Source organism: Macaca fascicularis, chromosome 10, assembly GCF_037993035.2.
Source record: "Macaca fascicularis isolate 582-1 chromosome 10, T2T-MFA8v1.1".
NCBI classification, from domain to species: Eukaryota; Metazoa; Chordata; class Mammalia; order Primates; family Cercopithecidae; genus Macaca; species Macaca fascicularis.
The window spans coordinates 89,111,813-89,131,221 of NC_088384.1; the positions used below are offsets into that span (position 1 = coordinate 89,111,813).

The 19,409-nt window shown below is 51.3% G+C and overlaps 1 protein-coding gene across 1 annotated transcript; it reads left to right on the forward strand.

Annotated features, from left to right (window-relative positions):
• Positions 1-7,278: 7,278 nt before the first annotated feature.
• BPIFB6 (BPI fold containing family B member 6) lies at positions 7,279-19,139 on the forward strand. Its single transcript, XM_005568715.3, has 15 exons — positions 7,279-7,375; positions 8,233-8,332; positions 9,439-9,543; positions 10,013-10,162; positions 10,331-10,394; positions 10,860-10,920; positions 11,680-11,771; positions 12,616-12,792; positions 13,840-13,893; positions 14,280-14,453; positions 15,184-15,251; positions 17,057-17,102; positions 17,908-17,971; positions 18,382-18,458; positions 19,107-19,139. The coding sequence occupies exons 1-15, from the start codon at positions 7,279-7,281 to the stop codon at positions 19,137-19,139; spliced, it is 1,362 nt and encodes a 453-aa protein (XP_005568772.2).
• The last annotated feature ends 270 nt before the right edge of the window (positions 19,140-19,409 follow it).

A 19,409-nucleotide genomic window follows, 5' to 3' on the forward strand; every position in this document is an offset into this window, starting at 1 on the left:
GCCACAAACTTCAGGTAATGGGGAGTTCATTGCTCTCCTAGGCAGCTTCCCCGTCTTTGGTTTACTCCAGTTACGAGCAAGATTTTTGTCCTAAGGAGGCAACATCTGCTTCCCAGGCCTCTGCCCTTCTGGTCACACTGAACATGTCTAACCCCTTTTCCCTCTGAATGCCCTTCACACCCAGTGAATCACACAGGACAAGATGACCTAAGAAATGCCAAGGGATGTAAATGCCAGCAAGTCAAAGTCATGTGATTTTCTAACCCTGATAAGTTAATCTCTTAGCCAGAGATAGGATTCCTTCCTGCCTAGATATATGGGATTTATGTTCTGTTTATGTTTCCTTTGGGGAGTAAAAGGTGCCTCAATTTTTACCACCAGTAGGCAAAGCCTTTGGTACAGTGTGACCCTAGCCACTCTTCCTGTGAGGGTTCAGGTTTCAGGTTCATTCCTAAAGTTTCCAGTGTGAGAGATTGAAGGGACTGGACCAAGCCAGGAGGCTTGGTGGTGGAGAACAGGTTGGGGGTGGTACTGAGAGAGTGGCAAGGGGCAGGTTGGAAAATCCACCCCCATGAGTTTGCTCAGGACAATGTGACTTGTATTTCATTTGGTTATTTGGTTAATTAAGTCATTCATCCTACTTTTATTGAGGGTTAAAATAGGCTCAGTTCTAGAAGTAAGGAAGGGAGATCCAGGCACTCAGAGTGCTCTGGAGTATGAAAGAGACAAAAATCTTAAGATAGAGCCATAGTCTATAAAGTTAATAACCTAGGGAAAGATTAGGAGCTCAATATGTCAGTCCAGTGATCGATCGATCGATCGATCTATCTATCTATCTATCCTTCCACCCACACACTCATCAATCCATATAACCATCCATCCATTTGTTCATCCATCCATTCATCCATCCATCCACCCATCAATCTATATAACCATCCCTCCATTTGTCTATCATCAATCCATCCATCTATGCATCCACCTACTGACTATCCATCAATCCATATAACCATCCATACATTTATTCATCCATCCATCCACCCACCCATCAATCTATATAACCATCCATCCATTTGTCCATCATCCAACCATCCATCCATTCACTCACTACCCATCAGACCATATAACCATTCATCCATTTGTTCATCACCCATCTATATGTCCATCCATCCATCCATCCATCCATCCATCCATCCATCCATCCACCCTTTTATTCAGTCATTTTTTCCAACCAGCCAGGCTTTGTTTGTACTCATGATATACCTATTTCAATAATACATATTCTTTTAGGAGAAGGGGGGATGAAAATGCCTGAGTCAAGCTCCCTGCCCTGAAGGAAGCTGGTGGTCTGTCCAAAGAGAGTTGCCCTAATCCTAAGGGACACCCTTTGGTCATTCAGTTAGGTGCCTGATGGGCTCTGGCTGCTGAGAGGGACAAATGGGTGTAGCAGTCTGAGTCCAGTTAGAGGACAGAAATCACACAGGAGCTCAAACAGGGGAAGTTTAACATGAAGAGTTATTAACTATGATAAAAGAGTCACTGCAAGACATAAGGAAACTCTATATGGTCCTCTAGGGCTGAGGGAGAGTACCCAAGGAAAGACAAACTCGGAAGGGCTTCAGGCCTCATTGGAGAAGACATTGCTCAGCCTGCTGGATAGCACAGATGTTGGCTGGTGTGGCCAGGCTGGAGATGACCTGAGCTGGCCTAGAGTTTCTGGGCAAACAACAGGCAACTAAGACCTTGGGAACCAGTGTGCAAGCAGCATGGGGGGACGAAAGAGGGGAGCACTGGGGTGTGACTTGCACATGGAACAGCTCAGGGTGTGGCTCTCTGGGCTACAGGTGACTGGATAGAGGTAACATGGGGCTACTTACAGAGGAGTCTGGGCACTGGCATGGGCAGGAGGCCTTCAGAGGGGCTGGGCCAGATGGGTGGGGGTATGGGGAGTAGCTCTGATTTCCGTTTGGAAGGGCTGGCCCCAGGCTGAAGCTGCAAGTTTGCAGAGGGATTGAGTTCTGGACCCATGGCTGGGACAGGCTTCACCTGCACACACTCACATAGCCAACCACAACCCACACTGGAAATTGCAGGAAGCATCTTCCTCATGCACTGCCCTCTCCTAAGAAAGGTTGACATCATGCTCACTGTAAAGGAGAAATGCTTAAATGAGTTCCATTGCTTATCATGGAACATACACTGAAAGGTGCTTTCGGAGCTGAGGGGCGGTAATAGATTGCTAACTGACACAATGGGGCAGAGGAGAAAAGGTCTGTGTTTTCCCAGCTCAGGTTCCTTTGCAAATCTCTCACTTGTCCACTTGCATGGCCCACTCTTTGCCCTGAATGTCTACCCTGCATATTTCCTTGCTAGGCTCTTTGCCCAACATGGGATGTCTTTACTGGAGCCTGCTACCCCCACGCAACAGCTCAGATGCAGTCTCCCCTGGCCACAGTGTGGGGTGACCTGCCTGCCTTGTTTCAGTCTCCAAACCCCTCCTCCCCAATCACTCTGATGCCCTTTGATTGCACACCATGGTTATTGGTGTCCATGGCTTCCTTCTCCACCGCACCTCCCTGACCCCTCCCAGAGCCCAGTACACAAGTGCGTAATAAATGTGTGGCGAGTGATTTGTTTGGACACATAGATGGTGGAGCTCTGGCCCAGGCTTGCCTCAACCCTAAGCCCTGGGCAGGCCATGTGGACAGCCCTATCCTCATAGGCAGGTGAGGGCTGCTAGACTTGGAGTCCCCTGTGTTGGGTCCCCAGAGGGTCAGTGGGGAAGGGAAAAGATGACACTGAGCTTCAGGACCGGCCCGGTCTCCAATGTCTGAGAGTTAGAGGGAGGAAAGGAGGCTAGGGAAGGCTCCCTGGAGGAAGGATTCTCAGCTGCTCCTGGAAGCATGACTGAATTTAGAGCTGGAGGCAGGGAGGGTGTTATAAGGAACCAGGCAGGGCGATTCTGGGGCCCGGGAGAAGAGAGGAGCCCTGTTGGGTATGCCTTGGAAGGTGTTGGCCTGGGCTCTGGAGCCCTTGGATCCACATTCAAGCCCCAGCTGTGCCATTCACTCGCTGTATGACCTTGAGCAAATGACTTGATCTCTCTGAGCCTTAGTTTCTCTAACTATAAAATGGAGAAAATTGCTGAAGCGCCCGCCTCATAGGGTAGTTCTGAGGATTAAGTAGGTGAGTGTAAATAAACACTTAGCATGATGCCTGATACAGGGGGGATGCACAGTACATGGGTCCTACTGTTATTGGCAGCAGCATAGAGTTCTACTCCCTCATCCATCATAAAGAGGATTAAATAAAAGTGGCCCAGAGAGGTTGAGGGAGCTGCCCAAGGCCACACAGCTTGCGAGGGCAGTGGCTGGGACTGGGCCAGGTCCCTGAACCCATTCAAGGGGTTTCTCCTGTTTCTCCCGCCCCATGTCCTTTCTGCTCTCCACCCCAAATACGCCCCTTAATACCCAGATGGCTCTGGTGGGAGGCAGAGAGAGCCAGGAAACTGCAGTCAAGACACACCGGGGTGGATTTGTGGGCAGTAAGAGGATGTAAGTCCTGTCTGTCTGTCTGTCGGGGGCGGGTCAGCAGGGATAAGACGATGCTATCTGTGGACCTGGCTCCTGCAGCTCAGGGCTTGGATCAGGGTAGAGATAGAGACCGTCTGGCTACCCTGGGTCCTGCTCTCACCCTTCCCGGCCTGGCTTCAGCCGCGGCTTGTGACCTCAGGCAGGCCCTCACTCCCCTCGCCTCAGTGGCCCCACGTGCACACGAGCACAGTGGCTTCCTCCATCTTCCTGGACCTGTGGAGTCCGTGTGGGGTGGGAAAGAGAAAACCCCAGGCCCCCAGCAGCCTCCTGGGGACTGTTCCTCAAGCACAAAAGCCCTCAAGCGGCCTCCGAGCCAAGCCTCCCCAAGAAGCTCATGATGGGCAGAACAGAGGCTGAAAACCCCCAGGCCACCTGGTCCCAGCTCTGTGGCTGGCGCCCCCGTGCCTCTGAAGTCACCCCCGCATTCATTTCTCCCAGGTTTGGACCTTGAGAGAAAGCACCCCCCGACCTTGTACTGCATGATAGCATCTTCAGGGGTTCCCTTTGAAGACACCTCACTTGGCCATTAGCTCCTTGTGCCCGCTGTGAATGAACCTTGGGGGACACAAACCCCAGTGGGCTCAGCCAGCATCTCCTAAGCCTTGTGCACTTGCTGGCCCCTGTCTGAAACACCTTTGCTCCCGTCTTGCAGAGCTGTCTTTGCTCACCCCCCGACATCAGCTCCAACAACCCTTGCTCACGGGTCTCCGGGTTCTGATGATCACCTTGTTCTTCCATCTCTGTCCCATCTCTCTGGTTTAGTGGCTTTCATCACCCTTGCCTCCCTCGGGAAAAATAGGCTTTGCGGTTGTTGACTTGCACAGTGCCTATCTCCCCCTTTGGCCTCCAGAAACTCTCTCAGGGCAGGAAGCCCAATTGCCTGCTCACTGAGATAAACCCAGTGCCCTGCACAGGCGTGGCACGCAGTAGGTGCTCAATAAATGTTTCTTGAAGAAACAAATGCATGCCCTCTGTGTGCCCAGACTTGTGGGAGGTGCTGGGTCTAGGAGAGGGTACAGTGTGAGCACTGATGGCCACTTGCGCAGCCACATCCTGCCCCTGGTACCCGCTCTCATGCGGCCACCGGGATTCCCAGCCACTCTTGTCTTCCATGCTATTTACATTGGAACAGACTGAAACGTCACGTGAGCAGTGGGGCTCCTGTTCTTCAAGCCTCTAGATAATTATCTGGGCCTTATTAAGCCCTTAATTATTCCAAGCCACCAATCAGGCTCCCGAATATAAGGGCTTCCTCAGCTCAGGGTCAGGAGGAAGGGGTCAGTCATCTGCAGAACTTCCCTGAGCTCAGCAAGGTAAGGACAGTCCCCTACCTGTGGAACTCTCCCCAGAGAGTGTCTTATCCAGCTTCATCATTTTACAGATGAGAAAACTGAGGCCCAGAGAGGGGAAGAGACTTGCCTGAGGTCACACAGCAAATGGATGGCAGGGTCAGGGCTTGGATCTATGTCCTCACCTCCAATCAGTGCTCCCCACCTCACAGGTGACCACTGGGCATTGCAATTTTCCGATGCTGTAGGAGTTCGGAAAGATCAAGGAGACAGCAGATCAAATGGGTCTCCCTTGGGCTCCATCTGAGGTTGAAGGGAGACTAGGGAGGGGAACCCCAGGCTCTGCTTTGTAGGAGCTCAGAGCCGAGCTGGGCACCCAGGAGTGGGAGGGCATCTAGGAGTATGTGCCAGGCAGAGAAAGGGAGGAAGGGTCTTCTGGTGGGAGAAACCATGAGCAAAGGATGAGGGTGGTTGGGGGTAGCAGGAAACACTCATCACAGGTAGGGTGGATTATTTGCACGGTCAGGTTTAATTTGTGATTTTTGAGGACAGGGGCAGTAAGGGGTTGAGGGAAGCTTCGTGGTAGATAAGGCAAGGGCTGAAATTAGGACTTGAGGGTTGAGCCGGTGATAGATGGATGGAGGGAAGGCATTCTAAAAGGGAGGGACAGCTTAGGACATGCACATTCAGAAACAAAACCCTAGCATTAGCCATTTGTCCCAGAGACACCTGCATGACCACATTACCTGAAGCCACTTATTCTGAGAGGGCAAAAAAAAAAAAAAAAACAACCCTGCACCGAGTGACCATAACGCCTGGCATCAGTTCTGGCCTGGGGATGGGAGACTGGTGAGGCTCAGTCACCCCATCTGTGAGATGAGACTGGGGCTGGAGGAGCCCAAGCCCCTCCCAGCTCTGTTGCCTGGCTCAGAATTTCACAGCCCCTTTGGGGATGATTTTCAAAAAGATTTGACATGGGGTGTGCAGGGACATCAGCATATGTCATGGCACACACCTGTGCATTCACAGGGGTCGAGAAGCGCTACTGTGGATCATTTTAAACCCAGATGTATCTTCCATGTAGTGAATATTGACTATTGGCTTGAACGCTTCTTGATACTTAAGTTCCTTTTCATCCCTCAGGTCTCAGCCTAAATGTCTCCTCCGTAGAGAGTCTGTTCCTGACCCCTTTATCCCACATCCCACGCTATTGCTTCTCATTCCCCGCCAGACTTTAGGATTTAGGAGGAGCAGGGCTGTCTCTGCCACAGAGACAAAAAAGACAAGCCCAGTCTGCTTGGCACATAGAAGACACTCAATATATGTGAGCCGAATGAATGAATGAGTGAATGAGTGAATGAATGAATGAGTGAATGAGTGAATGAATGAATGAGTGAATGAGTGAATGAATGAGTGAATGAGTGAATGAATGAATGAGTGAATGAGTGAGTGAATGAATGAATGAGTGAATGAGTGAATGAATGCAGGCATGGGCTCAGACTGGGAAGGCAGGCCCATGGTAAGGGCCCATCTCAGTTTGTGCATTAGGGGAGCCCTCAGTGACTTAGCCTGCTGAGAGCAAGAGAGTCTGGCCGGAACCTCCCCTCTCTGGGTGGAAACAGGCCCTGCTCCCAGGGGCCCTGCCTTCATTCTTTTCAGCCAAAGCTCAAAACTGAAATATACGCTTGGTCCCTGGTTGGGAGAGTTTCAGGTCTTGGTAAGTAAGAGGGAGAGATTTCTATGGGCCCAAGGTTGGGATAGGACTTTCCTGGGAACCTGAAAAGGTCTGGGGTGGGAGGTCCTTACTCAGTTCACTGTTCACTGGCCATGATACCTAATGTCTGTGCCTCGGTTTCTCTATCGGGGAGGCGATGTCTCAAGGGGCCTTTCAGAGCTCAGAGTTGAGCTTTCTGAGTTCCAAATGGAAGTGAGCTGAGCTGGAAGAGGTCGGGGTGGGGCACTGGCTGTAGGATCAGGGTGGGAACACAGGACTCCCCACTCCCACAACATAGTGTGGGGCTCAGGGAAGGTCTGGAATTCTCTCTGTGGCTCCAGCATTGAACTGCCCTTGAACCCATGAAAAACTGCAGTTGAACCTTCCTCTAACCCCATCTTGCAGGCTGGTCAGAACACATCATGCCCATGGGGAAACTGAGGCTTACAGAGGGAATGAGCTACCTGGGCGTGGCTCCAGAGGCCCTGTGTTTAATCTGGGGGTTCCTCAATCCCTTGGGAGAGGGCAGTGCTTATGTTTGCTGAACTGGCTGGAGTCCAAAGCCTCTTGGACCCCAGAAACATCCAGGGGGCTCAATCTGCTCAGAGACAGGAGGTCCCCTAGGGAGCCAGGGTCTGGTCTGGTGGGCTGCACCCAATTCAGGCCCCTCGGCACAGGTGGCGCCATGCTGCGGATCCTGTGCCTGGCACTCTGCAGCCTGCTGACCCACGCGCGAGCTGACCCTGGGGCACTGCTGCGGTTGGGCATGGACATCATGAACCGCGGTGAGATTGTGGGCCCGGGCGTGCGGCTGGGAGGTGGTGCTTGGGGTAGATGGTAGGTAGTCGCTGCTCATGGTTGCACATCCTGGGGCATCCTGTGAGCTCAAAGTAAACTTATAAGCAAGAGTGATTATTATTTTCCCACTTTACAGAGGGGAGAAACCAAGGACCAGAGAAAATGGGATGATTTTCCCATGCTCCCTCTGCAAGTTAGAGGCAGAGCTAGAAATCCTGCTCCCTTGGAGTCTCTCCTTGGCCCTGATGGCAGGGGTGTTTAGCCACAAGTGGGCTGTGGGAGTGACAGACAAGGGTCAAATCCCAGCAACAACTTGCTGTGTGACCTAGGCCTGGGAGTGGCTGGTCCACAGGACAAAATCAATACCCTAGGGTTCAAGAGGTTCACTTCATGCCCCCTGCAAACTGCTCCAGCTTCTCTGTCATGTCTGTCCTCACCCTCCAGCCATGCTGAATCTGTCCTCTTCCTCCCACTGTGCCATCTTCTTTCCCAACCACCTTTGCACTTTGCTGCGCCCTCTGCCCAGACTGACACCTTTTATCCCTTTGCTTCCTGCCGAAGATTACTATTCCCCCTTCAAGGACCAACTGATCTGTCGCTTCCTCCTGGAAGCCTTCCCCAGCTCTTCTCTTCCTGCCTAAATGCTCGTGTGGCTCCTACAGCTTGTTACTGTCGTTCCTGGTGACTCCATCTTCCCCCATTAGGCTGGGGCGCGGTGGGACTCATCTCTGGGTCTCTGCCATCGTCCAGCCCAGGGTGGGGCACAATGACTGTGAGTGGCCTGGGATGCCTGAGAGACTGGCCCAGGGATAATCTCTCCAACTAAGTGTCTCCACTCCAGAGGTCCAGAGCGCCATGGATGAGAGTCATATCCTGGAGAAGATGGCAGCTGAGGCAGGCAAGAAACAGCCAGGGATGAAGCCTATCAAGGGCATCACCAAGTAAGTTGGGGGTGAGGGGAGCTGGAGGGTGGTGGTTAGGGCAGAGGGTGGTGGGGAATGCTGTGCCCACGATCTCAGGAGGCCAGGTGAGGGAGCTGGTGAGGGACGTGGGGTCTCTTCCCTGCCTTGTGCTGTCTTGCTGTGTGGCCTTGGGTAGGTCGCTGCTCCTGCCTGTGCCTGGACCTCCTCAGCCATTCACTGGGGAAAATTTCTGCCCTGTAGTGAGCAGGGTAATTTTGAGGAGGAAATGAGGTTGGAAAGTCAAATTTCAACTCTGCATGCAACATGAGCTCACTGAATGTACATGAAATTAAATGAAAATGTCCTCAAATGGTAGAGCTGGAAAGGTGTCAACAATCATCTAATGACAAGAGGAAATTGGTTCCTCTGCCAGTGCCATGAGGGATTGATCAGTAGGGGCTGCCTGAAACGATGCACTTGGGAGGGCTCTGAGGCACTATCTGCACTCAGCAGGAACTAGGACTGTGATCAACCAGCAATGTCTGCCAAGAGCTCAGAATGGGCAAGTTGGGGTATGTGTGCTACATATTTTGTTACCCTGGATCTCAACTGGTGGTTCTCAACCAGGGGTGATTTTGCCTCCAATAGGACATTTGACAATGTCCAGAGACATTTTTGGTTGTCACAAGTTGTGGGGACTGGGGGAATGCTACTGGCATTTAGTGTGCTGAGGTCAGAGATGCTATTAGACATCCAATAATGAGCAAATCAGCCTCATGACAAAGAATTATCCCGCCCAAAACATGGATAGTGCCACTTTTGAGAAACCCTGATCTAAGCAAACCTCCCATTTTGTTGATGGGGAAATTGAGGCCCACATAAGGAAATGACACAGCCCAAGGTCACACAGAGTCAGCCATGTGTCCCACCTCCCATATAATGAGTACTTTCTATATACAAATTGACTCATGTCCAGCCTTTTGTTTGCATTTCATAATGGCCCCATGAGGCAGGCTTACCCCCATGACATGGGATGGGGGGCTGGGGTTATGGAAAGACCTCCCAGTAAAGTGATGGAGAAGTGGGTGGAGGTCCTGGGTCTTGCCTGCTCAGATCTTACTGGTGTGGCTGCCCGTCCCTCCCAGTTTGAAGGTGAAGGATGTCCAGCTGCCCGTCATCACACTGAACTTTGTACCTGGAGTGGGCATCTTCCAATGTGTGTCCACAGGCATGACCATCACTGGCAAGAGGTGAGTGTGGCAGGGGAGGGGCAGCGGGGAGAACAGCCTTCCTGTCTCATCCTTACATGCACATTTATTGAGTGCCTACTGTGTACCATCTGAGTGTTGTAATCTGGGATGATGTAGACTTGGTCCCTACCTTTGTCAGGAACCAAACCTAAGCACAATCACAGACTGAGTGACTGGTCTAGGGCAGAAGAAGCATTGAGCAGTGGTGGGGGATGGTCAGAAAAGGTTTTGGGGAGGCAATGACAGCAAAGCAGAATTTAAAGGATGTGTAGGGGTTCACCGAAACAAGCAGGGAGGGAGAAAAGCTGGTTGTGTAACCTGGGGCAGGTCCCAGCCCCTTTTCTGTCTTGTAGGAGTGGTCTCCTACCCTTTCCCCCTCTCAGCTGCTGAGATTGTGAGCAAAGAGAAGGCAGGGAGAGTGGACACCATGGCAGAGATGCCCATGGTGCCTGCCTGCTCTGTCCTCCAGCTTCATGGGAGGGAACATGGAGATCATTGTGGCCCTGAACATCACAGCCACCAACCAGCTTCTGCGGGACGAGGAGACTGGCCTCCCTGTGTTCAAGAGTGAGGGCTGTGAGGTCATCCTGGTCAGCGTGAAGACCAACCTGCCTAGCAAGTGAGGGGCTCTGTGGCTGGGGAGGAAGGCTGGTCCATATTGCTATACCCCCCAGTATATCACTTCCTGAGCCATGGAGCCTCCTTAACCATGCCCCTTCATATCCTGTGCCTAAACTCCTGCCCTGATGCACCTGCTCACCTATCCTTGTTGCCTGTGTCCATCTAGCATGCTGCCCAAGGTGGTCAACAAGTTCCTGGACAGCACACTGCACAAGGTCCTCCCTGGGCTGGTGAGTGGCCCAGAGAAAGCCACCACCCCTCGTTGCTGGGACTGCCTAGGCAAGGGCTGGCAAATGCATTTCATGTTTGGTGCTGACCTTGATTGGCTGATAGTGGCTGGGAAGTGTTCTGAGACTGGCTGGCTCAGTGGAAGAAAGTGCCACAATCATCTAGTGATGTCTGCCATGAACAGGGGAGGAGAAAATGACAGCCTGCATGCACAGCTTGCCAACCCTGCTTTGATGTCCAGTCCCAGGGAAAGAGTCCCTGCTAATTTTTGCAGACTTTGATTTGGTCAACAGATCTGCACTCTAGTCCGGGGTCTGCCATTGACTTTCTGTGGGACTTGGGACCTCAGTTTTCTCACCAGTTCCTATCCCACCAGGGCTCTTGGGATGCCCCATGGAGTACCATTCAGCTGTGTGGAGGCTCTCCATGCAGGGACCCTCTCAGCCCAGTGCCTTCTCTGCTTCCAGATGTGTCCTGCCATCGATGCGGTCCTGGTGTATGTGAACAGGAAGTGGACCAACCTCAGTGGTGAGTGTAGCCCTGCTCACACCTTGCCCCTACCTGGGGACATCAGGATAGATGGCTTTTATGTCCCATTCCCCATCCGAGTGCCTGCTTCCAGCCCAGCCTTGGGACTAGAGGAGGCTTGAGGTCATGATGTTCAACCCCCCACTGTCCCAATGGGAAGCCTGAAGTCCTCAGGGAATCTGGGTTCCTTTTCTCTCATCTCCCTATCCAATATTGCATCCCAAGCCCCACAAGACTCCAGAGACAGCAGCCCTTCTCTGCTCATCCACAAGCCTCATGCCTATATAGTAATCCCGCTGGTGGTAATGCCTGAATCACCTTTGCTGAGGGGATATACTGCCTCCATCATTTTGGGGTCCCAATATGGGAGAGAGGAAACCTCCGTGACTGGGACTGAAGAAAACTCATTCATGTCCCCAGCACTGTGGACTGGGAAAAGTCACTTCACTCTTCTCAGCCTCAGTTTGCTCAGCTGTGAAATAGAGCTGATAATCCTGACCATGCCAGTCTGTTGCAAGGTCCAAGCAGTGACGGCCCTTGGTGAACTCTCAAGCTCTGTGCTGGCTGAGTGATGTGATTTTCCAGGCCAGGCACCATGGCCTCCATTCTACAGATGAAGTTACAGAGGCCCAGAGGTGCTAAGCAATTTGCCTTGAGTCACATGGAGGGACAGGCGTAGGTAGCCGCTGGCTAGTGCCAGCTTCTCTGGGCTGTTCCTGGGGTTGGTGCCTCTTTTAGTGGAACCTCCTTTTCACACAGACCCCATGCCCGTGGGCCAGATGGGCACCATCAAATATGTCCTGACATCCACACCGGCCACCACAGCCAGCTACATCCAACTGGACTTCAGTGTAAGCGACAGGGGCCACCTGGGGGCTGGGGTCTCAGGCTCACTGGTCTGGGTAGTGGGTGCTGCTTCTGCCAGGACAGGTGGCTGGACTAGGGCTGTGGAGGGAGGGAGGCCCCTCAAGCCCTGGAGGTCAATGCCATGAGTGTGTTTGTGGGCCCTGGGCCTCTCCCTCTTTCTGCTCTAAATGTGAACCTTCAGTGCCCCAGCTGGCTTCTGAGGCTGCTGACTTCACACTCATGTTGCCCGCTAGGCTGTTTGCTTCTCCTAGTGAGTGGCTCACCCAGTTGTACCCTGCCATTGTACAGATGAGAACACTGAGGCCTAGCGGGAGGGTAGGACTGGGCTAGGGTTCTGCAGCGAGTTGGTGTCAGAATTGGGCCCTCACCCAGATCTCCAGAGCTCCAGGTGAAGGGGTGAGATGCATCTTCCAGGAATGCGAAGTAAAATGCTAAGACATCACCTCCCTGTGAAGTCTTCCTCCAGCAGGGTTCTTACATGCTCCGTGTCCATTTCCGCCTGCCTCTTTCTTTTGAGAACAAGGCAGAAATCATGTTCTGAATAAATGAAGGCCCCAACCACTCAGAGCAACTGAGGCTACCAAAGCAGTGCTAGGAGAAAGTGCCAGTGGTTTAGTGACCGACTCCCTTATCCTCCCAGGCCTCAGTCTACCCACCTGTACACTGGGAGGGTTGGCCCACTGTAGCCCGTTGTGGTTCTATTAAAAACATTTATTGATTTGCTGACTTTGGGTTTGGGTGGAGCCCCACTTGCTCAGAGGACTGAGACACTCCTGGCCACCGTCCCTCTTGGCCAAGGCTGAGTGTCTCTCTCCCGCTGCCCCACAGCCTGTGGTGCAGCAGCAAAACGGCAAACCCATCAAGCTTGCTGATGCCGGGGAGGCCCTCGTGTTCCCCAAGGGTCATGCTGAAGGTTCGTCGCAGCTGCTGCTCCCAGACACCCTCCTTTCCACAGAGCTTGCCCTTCTGCAGAAGTCCTTTCATGTGAATGTCCAGGATACGATGGTGAGCTGTTCAGTTCCCCATCCCATCTGCCTCTGTCCATTACAATGCAGTCCCTGCCTAGTTTTTCTATTATGAAAATTATCCTGGCCTTGTGGGCAACACTAGGACTGGAAGATGCAGGACTGATTTGAGTTTCTCTCAGCAGTTCATCTCACTACCCACCATCCCTCTGTCCATATAACTACCATCTACTCATCTGTACATCCATCTGTCCGTACAACCAACCGTTTATCAACCTGCATCTCTAATATCTTGGCCATCCATCCACCAGTATCAAAGTCTGATACTGTTGAATGAATGAATGTATGTACCTGCCTTTTACCACCCAGACACCACTACATCCACCCAACTTTACCTTATCCATCCTCCTACTCATCCACTCATTCAGCCATCCATCTATCCAACCATCCACCCACCTGTCCATTCTTTCCCCACTGATCTATCCATTCATCTTCCCAACCATCTGTTTACCATTCATCCATGTACCTTCTCATCCATCCTCCCACCCATCAGTCCATTCATCTATTTTCTCATCCATTTATCATTCTACTCCACCATCTTCCCATCCACCTATCCTCCTATCCACCATTCCTTTCATTCATCCACCACCCATCTTTCCATCCACACATCATCCATCCATGTATTCTTCCCTAGATTTCCACCTACCCATCCATCCATTCATCATCCTCCCACCCATTTACCCACTTATCTGTTTATCCATTTCCCCATTCATCTGTCTATTCATCTCCAAATAGATCTACCCATCCCCTTTACCCATCACGTCTACCACTCTCCCATCTATCTTCCTGCATTTTCATTCAACAACATTTTCTCAGCATTTGACCTTGTGCTAAGAGTTACGAGCACTGAAATGTGTAAGTCATCACCTGGGCTACCCAGAAAGCACAATATTTAGTTAAACCCAGAGTGGTAAGTATTGTGATGAAGGGAGCCTCAAAGGGTACACTTTATTACGTCAGTGGAGATGTTTGTTAGGATGGGCCAGGGAGGACTCCAGCAACCCTAACCTTGACTTTTATTTTGTAGATTGGTGAGCTGCCCCCACAAACCACCGAGACACTGGCTGGCTTCATTCCTGAAGTGAGTGCCCCACCTCCCCATCACCACTGCACCCTGTCCTGCCCTATTGTCCTCCAGTCTGTCCTCCAGTGGGACTTGGGAGACAGCTTCTCGCGCCACATGTTCCTTGTCCAACGTTGAAACATCTTTTCTTCTTCATAAAGTACTTTTTGAGTCCAACGTAGAAAACAGCTCTACTTTTGTGCATTGTACTTTCTATGTCCATTAGAGAATAGCCAGATTGTATATTTTGTTTCTTTTATTTCCTGATAGACACATCCTGGCCTTTGCATGTTGTACTTCCTGTGTCCAAGGTAGAAATTACCCATGTCTTGAGGGAGCCCTTATTTCAACTGAAGCCACCAGTCTAAGGACTGGCCCTAAGTGAAGTGTTCTGGCTTCTGTAGGTGTCTGTAGCTTATCCCAAGTCAACGCCCTTGACAACCCAGATCAAGATAAAGAAGCCTCCCAAGGTCACAATGAAGACAGGCAAGAGCCTGCTACACTTCCACGGCACCCTGGAGATGTTCGCAGCTTGGCAGAGGGGCAAGGCTCCAATGTCCGTCTTTCTCCTAGAAGTGGTGAGGGAAATCGTTCCCTTCCCCGTTTATTCCCAACCGCTTGGATATTCAAGGCTGGAGATGGGATTTTTAGTTGATAGCCAAGTCATGGATCAGAGGGTTCTCAGTTAATTTTGATTATGTCTGATCCTTGACTCTGCCATTGAACCTTTGAATGGCTGGAAAGCCCAGCAAATGGAGGGTCAGTGGCTTAGTCCTTCCTTTCTCTTTCCTCCCTGCAACATTCTTCAGCAACTACAAAGGCAGTGAAGGGTGCGCTGAAGGGACTATGGGTGCCTAGGGAGATCCCAAATCCAATTTGGGGAAATCACAAAGGGCTTCCAAGAGGAGGTGATAGCTGAGCTATGTTTTGAAGGTTGAGTAGGAGCTTGCCAGAGAAGGGTTGGGGACAAAGAGTCTTACCAGGGAAACTGGGGACAGAGGACACCCCAGGCAGAGTTTCCAGCATGTGCAAAGACCCGGATCAATAGTATGATGTGTGCAGGGACCTACTGACGGTGCCAGGTATTTTGGGGGGTGCTGCCCTGGCTCAGGACAAGGAGGGATGAGAAGCCTGGGCTGGGGCTATGGGGAGATGGCTGGGTTCAGTTCCTGAGGACGGACAGAGAGAAGATCCCCTGCTTTGTCTTGGCAGTTGTGGTGGTGCTGGGAGGGTGATCATCTCTGGCTTTGCCAGCCCTGATGGTGGGGAACACACTGCCTTTTCCCTGCTTCCTCCCCACCATGTCAGCACTTCAATCTGAAAGTCCAGTACTCAGTGCGTGAGAACCGGCTGCAGATGGCCACCTCTTTGGACAGGTAGGACCCTGCTGCCCCATGCTGGCATCCCTGTTACCTTCACATTTGGCCTTCTGCTCCAGCACACCCCACACTACCGGGCTGATCCACCCAGCACACCCCCAACTACGAGGCTGCTCTAGTTACTCTTCCTGCTCTAGAACCCTCAATGGCTCCCCATTGTCTGCATAATCTTTTCCCAAATCTTAGCCTGGTACTCAAGGCCCTTCTCAAGTTCTTTCACCTCTACCCTCACTCTTCCCCTAGGCTCTTTTACAGTGAATCTGGTCATCACGCCCCCTTTTCCATTAATAAGCCTTTACCCATGCCATTCCAATGTCACCTGAGAGTCAGGGTCCAGCTCAAATGCCACCTCCTCCACAAAGCCTTTCCTTATACTAATAGCAGCTAACATTTATTTACGGAGCTCTCTCTACATGTGAGGCACTGGCTGCATACATTATATTCATTATCCTATTTTATTCTTATGCTTTGGGAGGAGGGTACTACAAACATCTTAGCTTAACATTCAGTCCCTATTAATTCTTGTACTTGCCTTAATAATGAAGCACCTCAGGATTCATTCTGTCGGGATTCCTTCAGTTGCAAGAGAGAGAATTCCAACTTTAACTGGCTTAAACCCCAAAGGGAATCCCTTGCTCATATAATTGAAAACTTTAGGGGTAGTTCTTTCTTTTTTCTTTTTTTCTTTTGAGACGGAGTCTCGCTGTGTCGTCCAGGCTGGAGTGCAGTGGTGCAATCTCAGCTCACTGCAAGCTCCACCTCCCGGTTCACGCCATTCTCCTGCCTCAGCCTCCAGAGTTGCTGGGACTACAAGCGTCTACCACCACGCCTGGCTAATTTTTTGTATTTTTAGTAGAGACAGGGTTTCACCATGTTAGCCAGGATGGTCTCGATCTCTTGACCTCATGATCCGCCTGCCTTGGCCTCCCAAAGTGCTGGGATGATAGGCGTGAGCCACCACACCTGGCTTAACTTTAGGGGTAGGTCTGCCTTCAGGTGTGGTTGGATCCAGGCACACAAACAAACTCCTTGAGAATCTATCTCCCTCTTCCTCTTGACTTTGCTACTCACTTTGTTGGAAATTCTCAGGCACTTCTCCCCTCAGGGTGGCAGAGTGACCCTGGCAAGCGAAGCCTCTTGTCCAGTGGTTCTGACAAAATTACCAAGGCTTGGATGTAGTTTGGGTCACATGACCAACTCTAAGCCAGTCACTTGACTGAGAGATGGAATATGCTCTGATTGGCCAGGCCTGGGTCATAGACTCACCCAAGGGACTTTGGGTTCAGTCCATCTGAATGACTTGGAATCAGAGTGGAAAATGGAGGATGTGTTACTGGAATACAGAACAGAAGGACAGAGCCACCAGATGGTCATCACATGGCCTGTTCTGGTGCCAACATATGTTAGTGCCTCCTGGAGATTGTGCAGGGGAGGGGGTCGGGGGAAGGGCTCCTGCTCTGTGTCCTGCAGGGACCTGAGACTGCCCAGTTGGGCTGTAAACCTCTGCATAGCTGGCCTTGGGCAGGAGCAATAGACACAAATGGGGGTCCCAGAGGGAAGAGTCACAACCAGTCTACCGGTTTGAGCTTTGAGAAATCATGTGCTGTAATGAAAGGTGGTGAGTGTCCCATCACAGGCAGCAGGCAAGCAGACTCAGGAGCACCTGGTCTGAAGACTGTAGAGGGAACTCCTGCATCAGGGAGGCATTGGGGTGCTTGGGACCCCCTTCTCCAGGGCCAGGGCCACTGGCTCTGACGGTTCTTTCCCCTCCCCACCTGGCTTGCTTCCCCACTCCCCCACAGATTACTGAGCTTGTCCCGGAAGTCCTCATCGATTGGCAACTTTAATGTAAGTGTCCCAAGTGCTCTTGCCTGGTCCAGCGTGAGGACAAGACTGGGCCTATTCTCCCTTGGAACTGCAGGGCCGAGGCCCTGAAATGGAGGCAGATGAACAGAGCAAGGCCACTGTGAGGCCTGGCGCACCTGACTTGCCATGTGAGCTCAGAAAAGTCCCTTAGCCTCTCTGAATCCCTGTTTCCTTTTCTGGATAGAATCTGGACATCTCCCTGGATTGGTTTTAAAAACATTGTCATGAATAGTGGCAGCCTGGGTTGGCCTTGGTTGGCCAAGCTGTTATTTTTATTAGTCTCTGTAGCCTCAGGGCCCGACACAGAACCTGACGCCAGTAGGTGCCAACACCGCCATCACTTACTTTGCAATCGTATGCTTTATCCAACCTCTTTTAATCCTCATGGAAACCCTCACCTGGGAGCAGGTGTGATTACAGTTCACTTTCAAAGATGGGGAAACTCAGCTATAGAGAGGTGGTAAGTGAGTGACTCATCAAAGCTACTGAGTTTCTATTGGATCAGGAGTGGGGTCCACAAAGCCACCTCTTGTATCCTGAGTTTTCCTGTTCCTGCACCATGGGCCAAAGCCCCACATGTCATAGGTACTAAGCAGAGGTGATGGGCATGGGTCTACCCAAACAGAGCCAAGGCCAGGCCCAGTTTTGATGCCAGCTGGACAAACCATTTGGTGTCTAATATTCACTTCCGTGGTCCCCAGGCCTAGCCAGAGAGGACCGAAAAGATCTGTTGAATGCTACTGGACTGAATGGAATGTGGATATTTTCTCTTTCTTCCTCTCTCCAGGAGAAGGAATTAACTGGCTTCATCACCGACTATCTCGAAGAAGCCTACATCCCAGTTGTCAATGGTGAGGGCTCCAAAAGGCTTTGGACCATAGTGCCAAGAAGCACTTTAAGCAAGAAGGGACGCCACCTGGGTGGTCTCAAAGCCCTATCACTGGCTCCAGATGGGGGAAGCTAAAAGGGGGTAGAAGATAATTGCTGAATCTTTGAAGTGAATATAGTCTTAATGTCACCTGTCTGAAGACAAATGTCTCTCCCACAATCTGGGCTCTGACGCGGCCCCGTATCATAACCCTACATCTTGACCTGGGATGTAAATACATGGCAAATCAGGCTTATTAGCTCTTTGCCTGTACAGCTGGCAGGCATCATGAATCAATCACTGCACTATTTCCCACTATCCCTACCCCAGGCTGCCACTCTTTAATCAACTGCACAGCAGTCAGACTGATATGACTCTTACTCTATTTCTCAGATGTGCTCCAAGTGGGGCTCCCGCTCCCGGACTTTCTGGCCATGAATTACAACCTGGCTGAGCTGGATGTAGTGGAGGTGAGAGGAGGGGCTGGGGAAGATCATGTCAATCAACACTGTCAGCCAATGAGTGATGAGCAAGAGGCTACCTCTCTCAAACTGGAAGGGGTAGAGCCTGGGAGGGCAGGTGGCCATCAGTATAATCCTGCCCTTTAAAACCTAGAACCCTCCTTGACCAGGGATTCCATAGAAGGATACTTGGACTCTGCTACTTTCTTGTTCTGCCATCTTGGGCCAATTACTTCACCTCTCTCTGTGTCTCCATTTTCCGGTGCTTAAAATGGAGATGATAATACAGATATTGTCCTCATAGAGCTGTTATTATGCTTCATTGAGATAATTTACCTAAAGGCACATAGTAAGTACTCAATAAATATTAGCTTTGCATTGCATGCCAGCCTTTGAGCTTAGAGTGGTAAATGTACATTTTTCTTATTTGATCTCTCTGCTCTGGGAGGTGGGGGTGCTTGTCCTCACTTAACAGTTGAGAAAATTGAGAGTAAGAGAGGTGAAGAGACCTCCCCAGGGTCACAAGGGAAGTCTACTTCAACCTTTGCTTAAACGCCACACTGGTTTCCATGTCCTGGCAAGAGGCCCAGTTCCATTCCATCCCTGGGCCTAGGTGGTCCCTGGTCATTGCTCACCTATCCCTTTGCCTGTTGTCAGAATGCCCTGATGCTGGACTTGAAGCTTGGCTGACCATGGCAGGACTTCCCTGCCAGCTGCCTGCTTACCACCAACCGCCTGCACCCCATGGAGGAGCCCCCCTGATTGGAGCCAGGTGGGCCTGGCGCCCTACCACTTGTGGCTGCTTCCTTTGACAAGGAGTGAATGGATCAGGTCCGGGCTGGAGCCTTGCCAATAAACAGAAGAAAGGCTCTTACAAATATCTGATGCTTCGATCTCTTTATTTTTTTAAGTGACAAATCTGTGTGTGGCTATTCTTTCCCTTTGGTGGGCTTTGGGGTC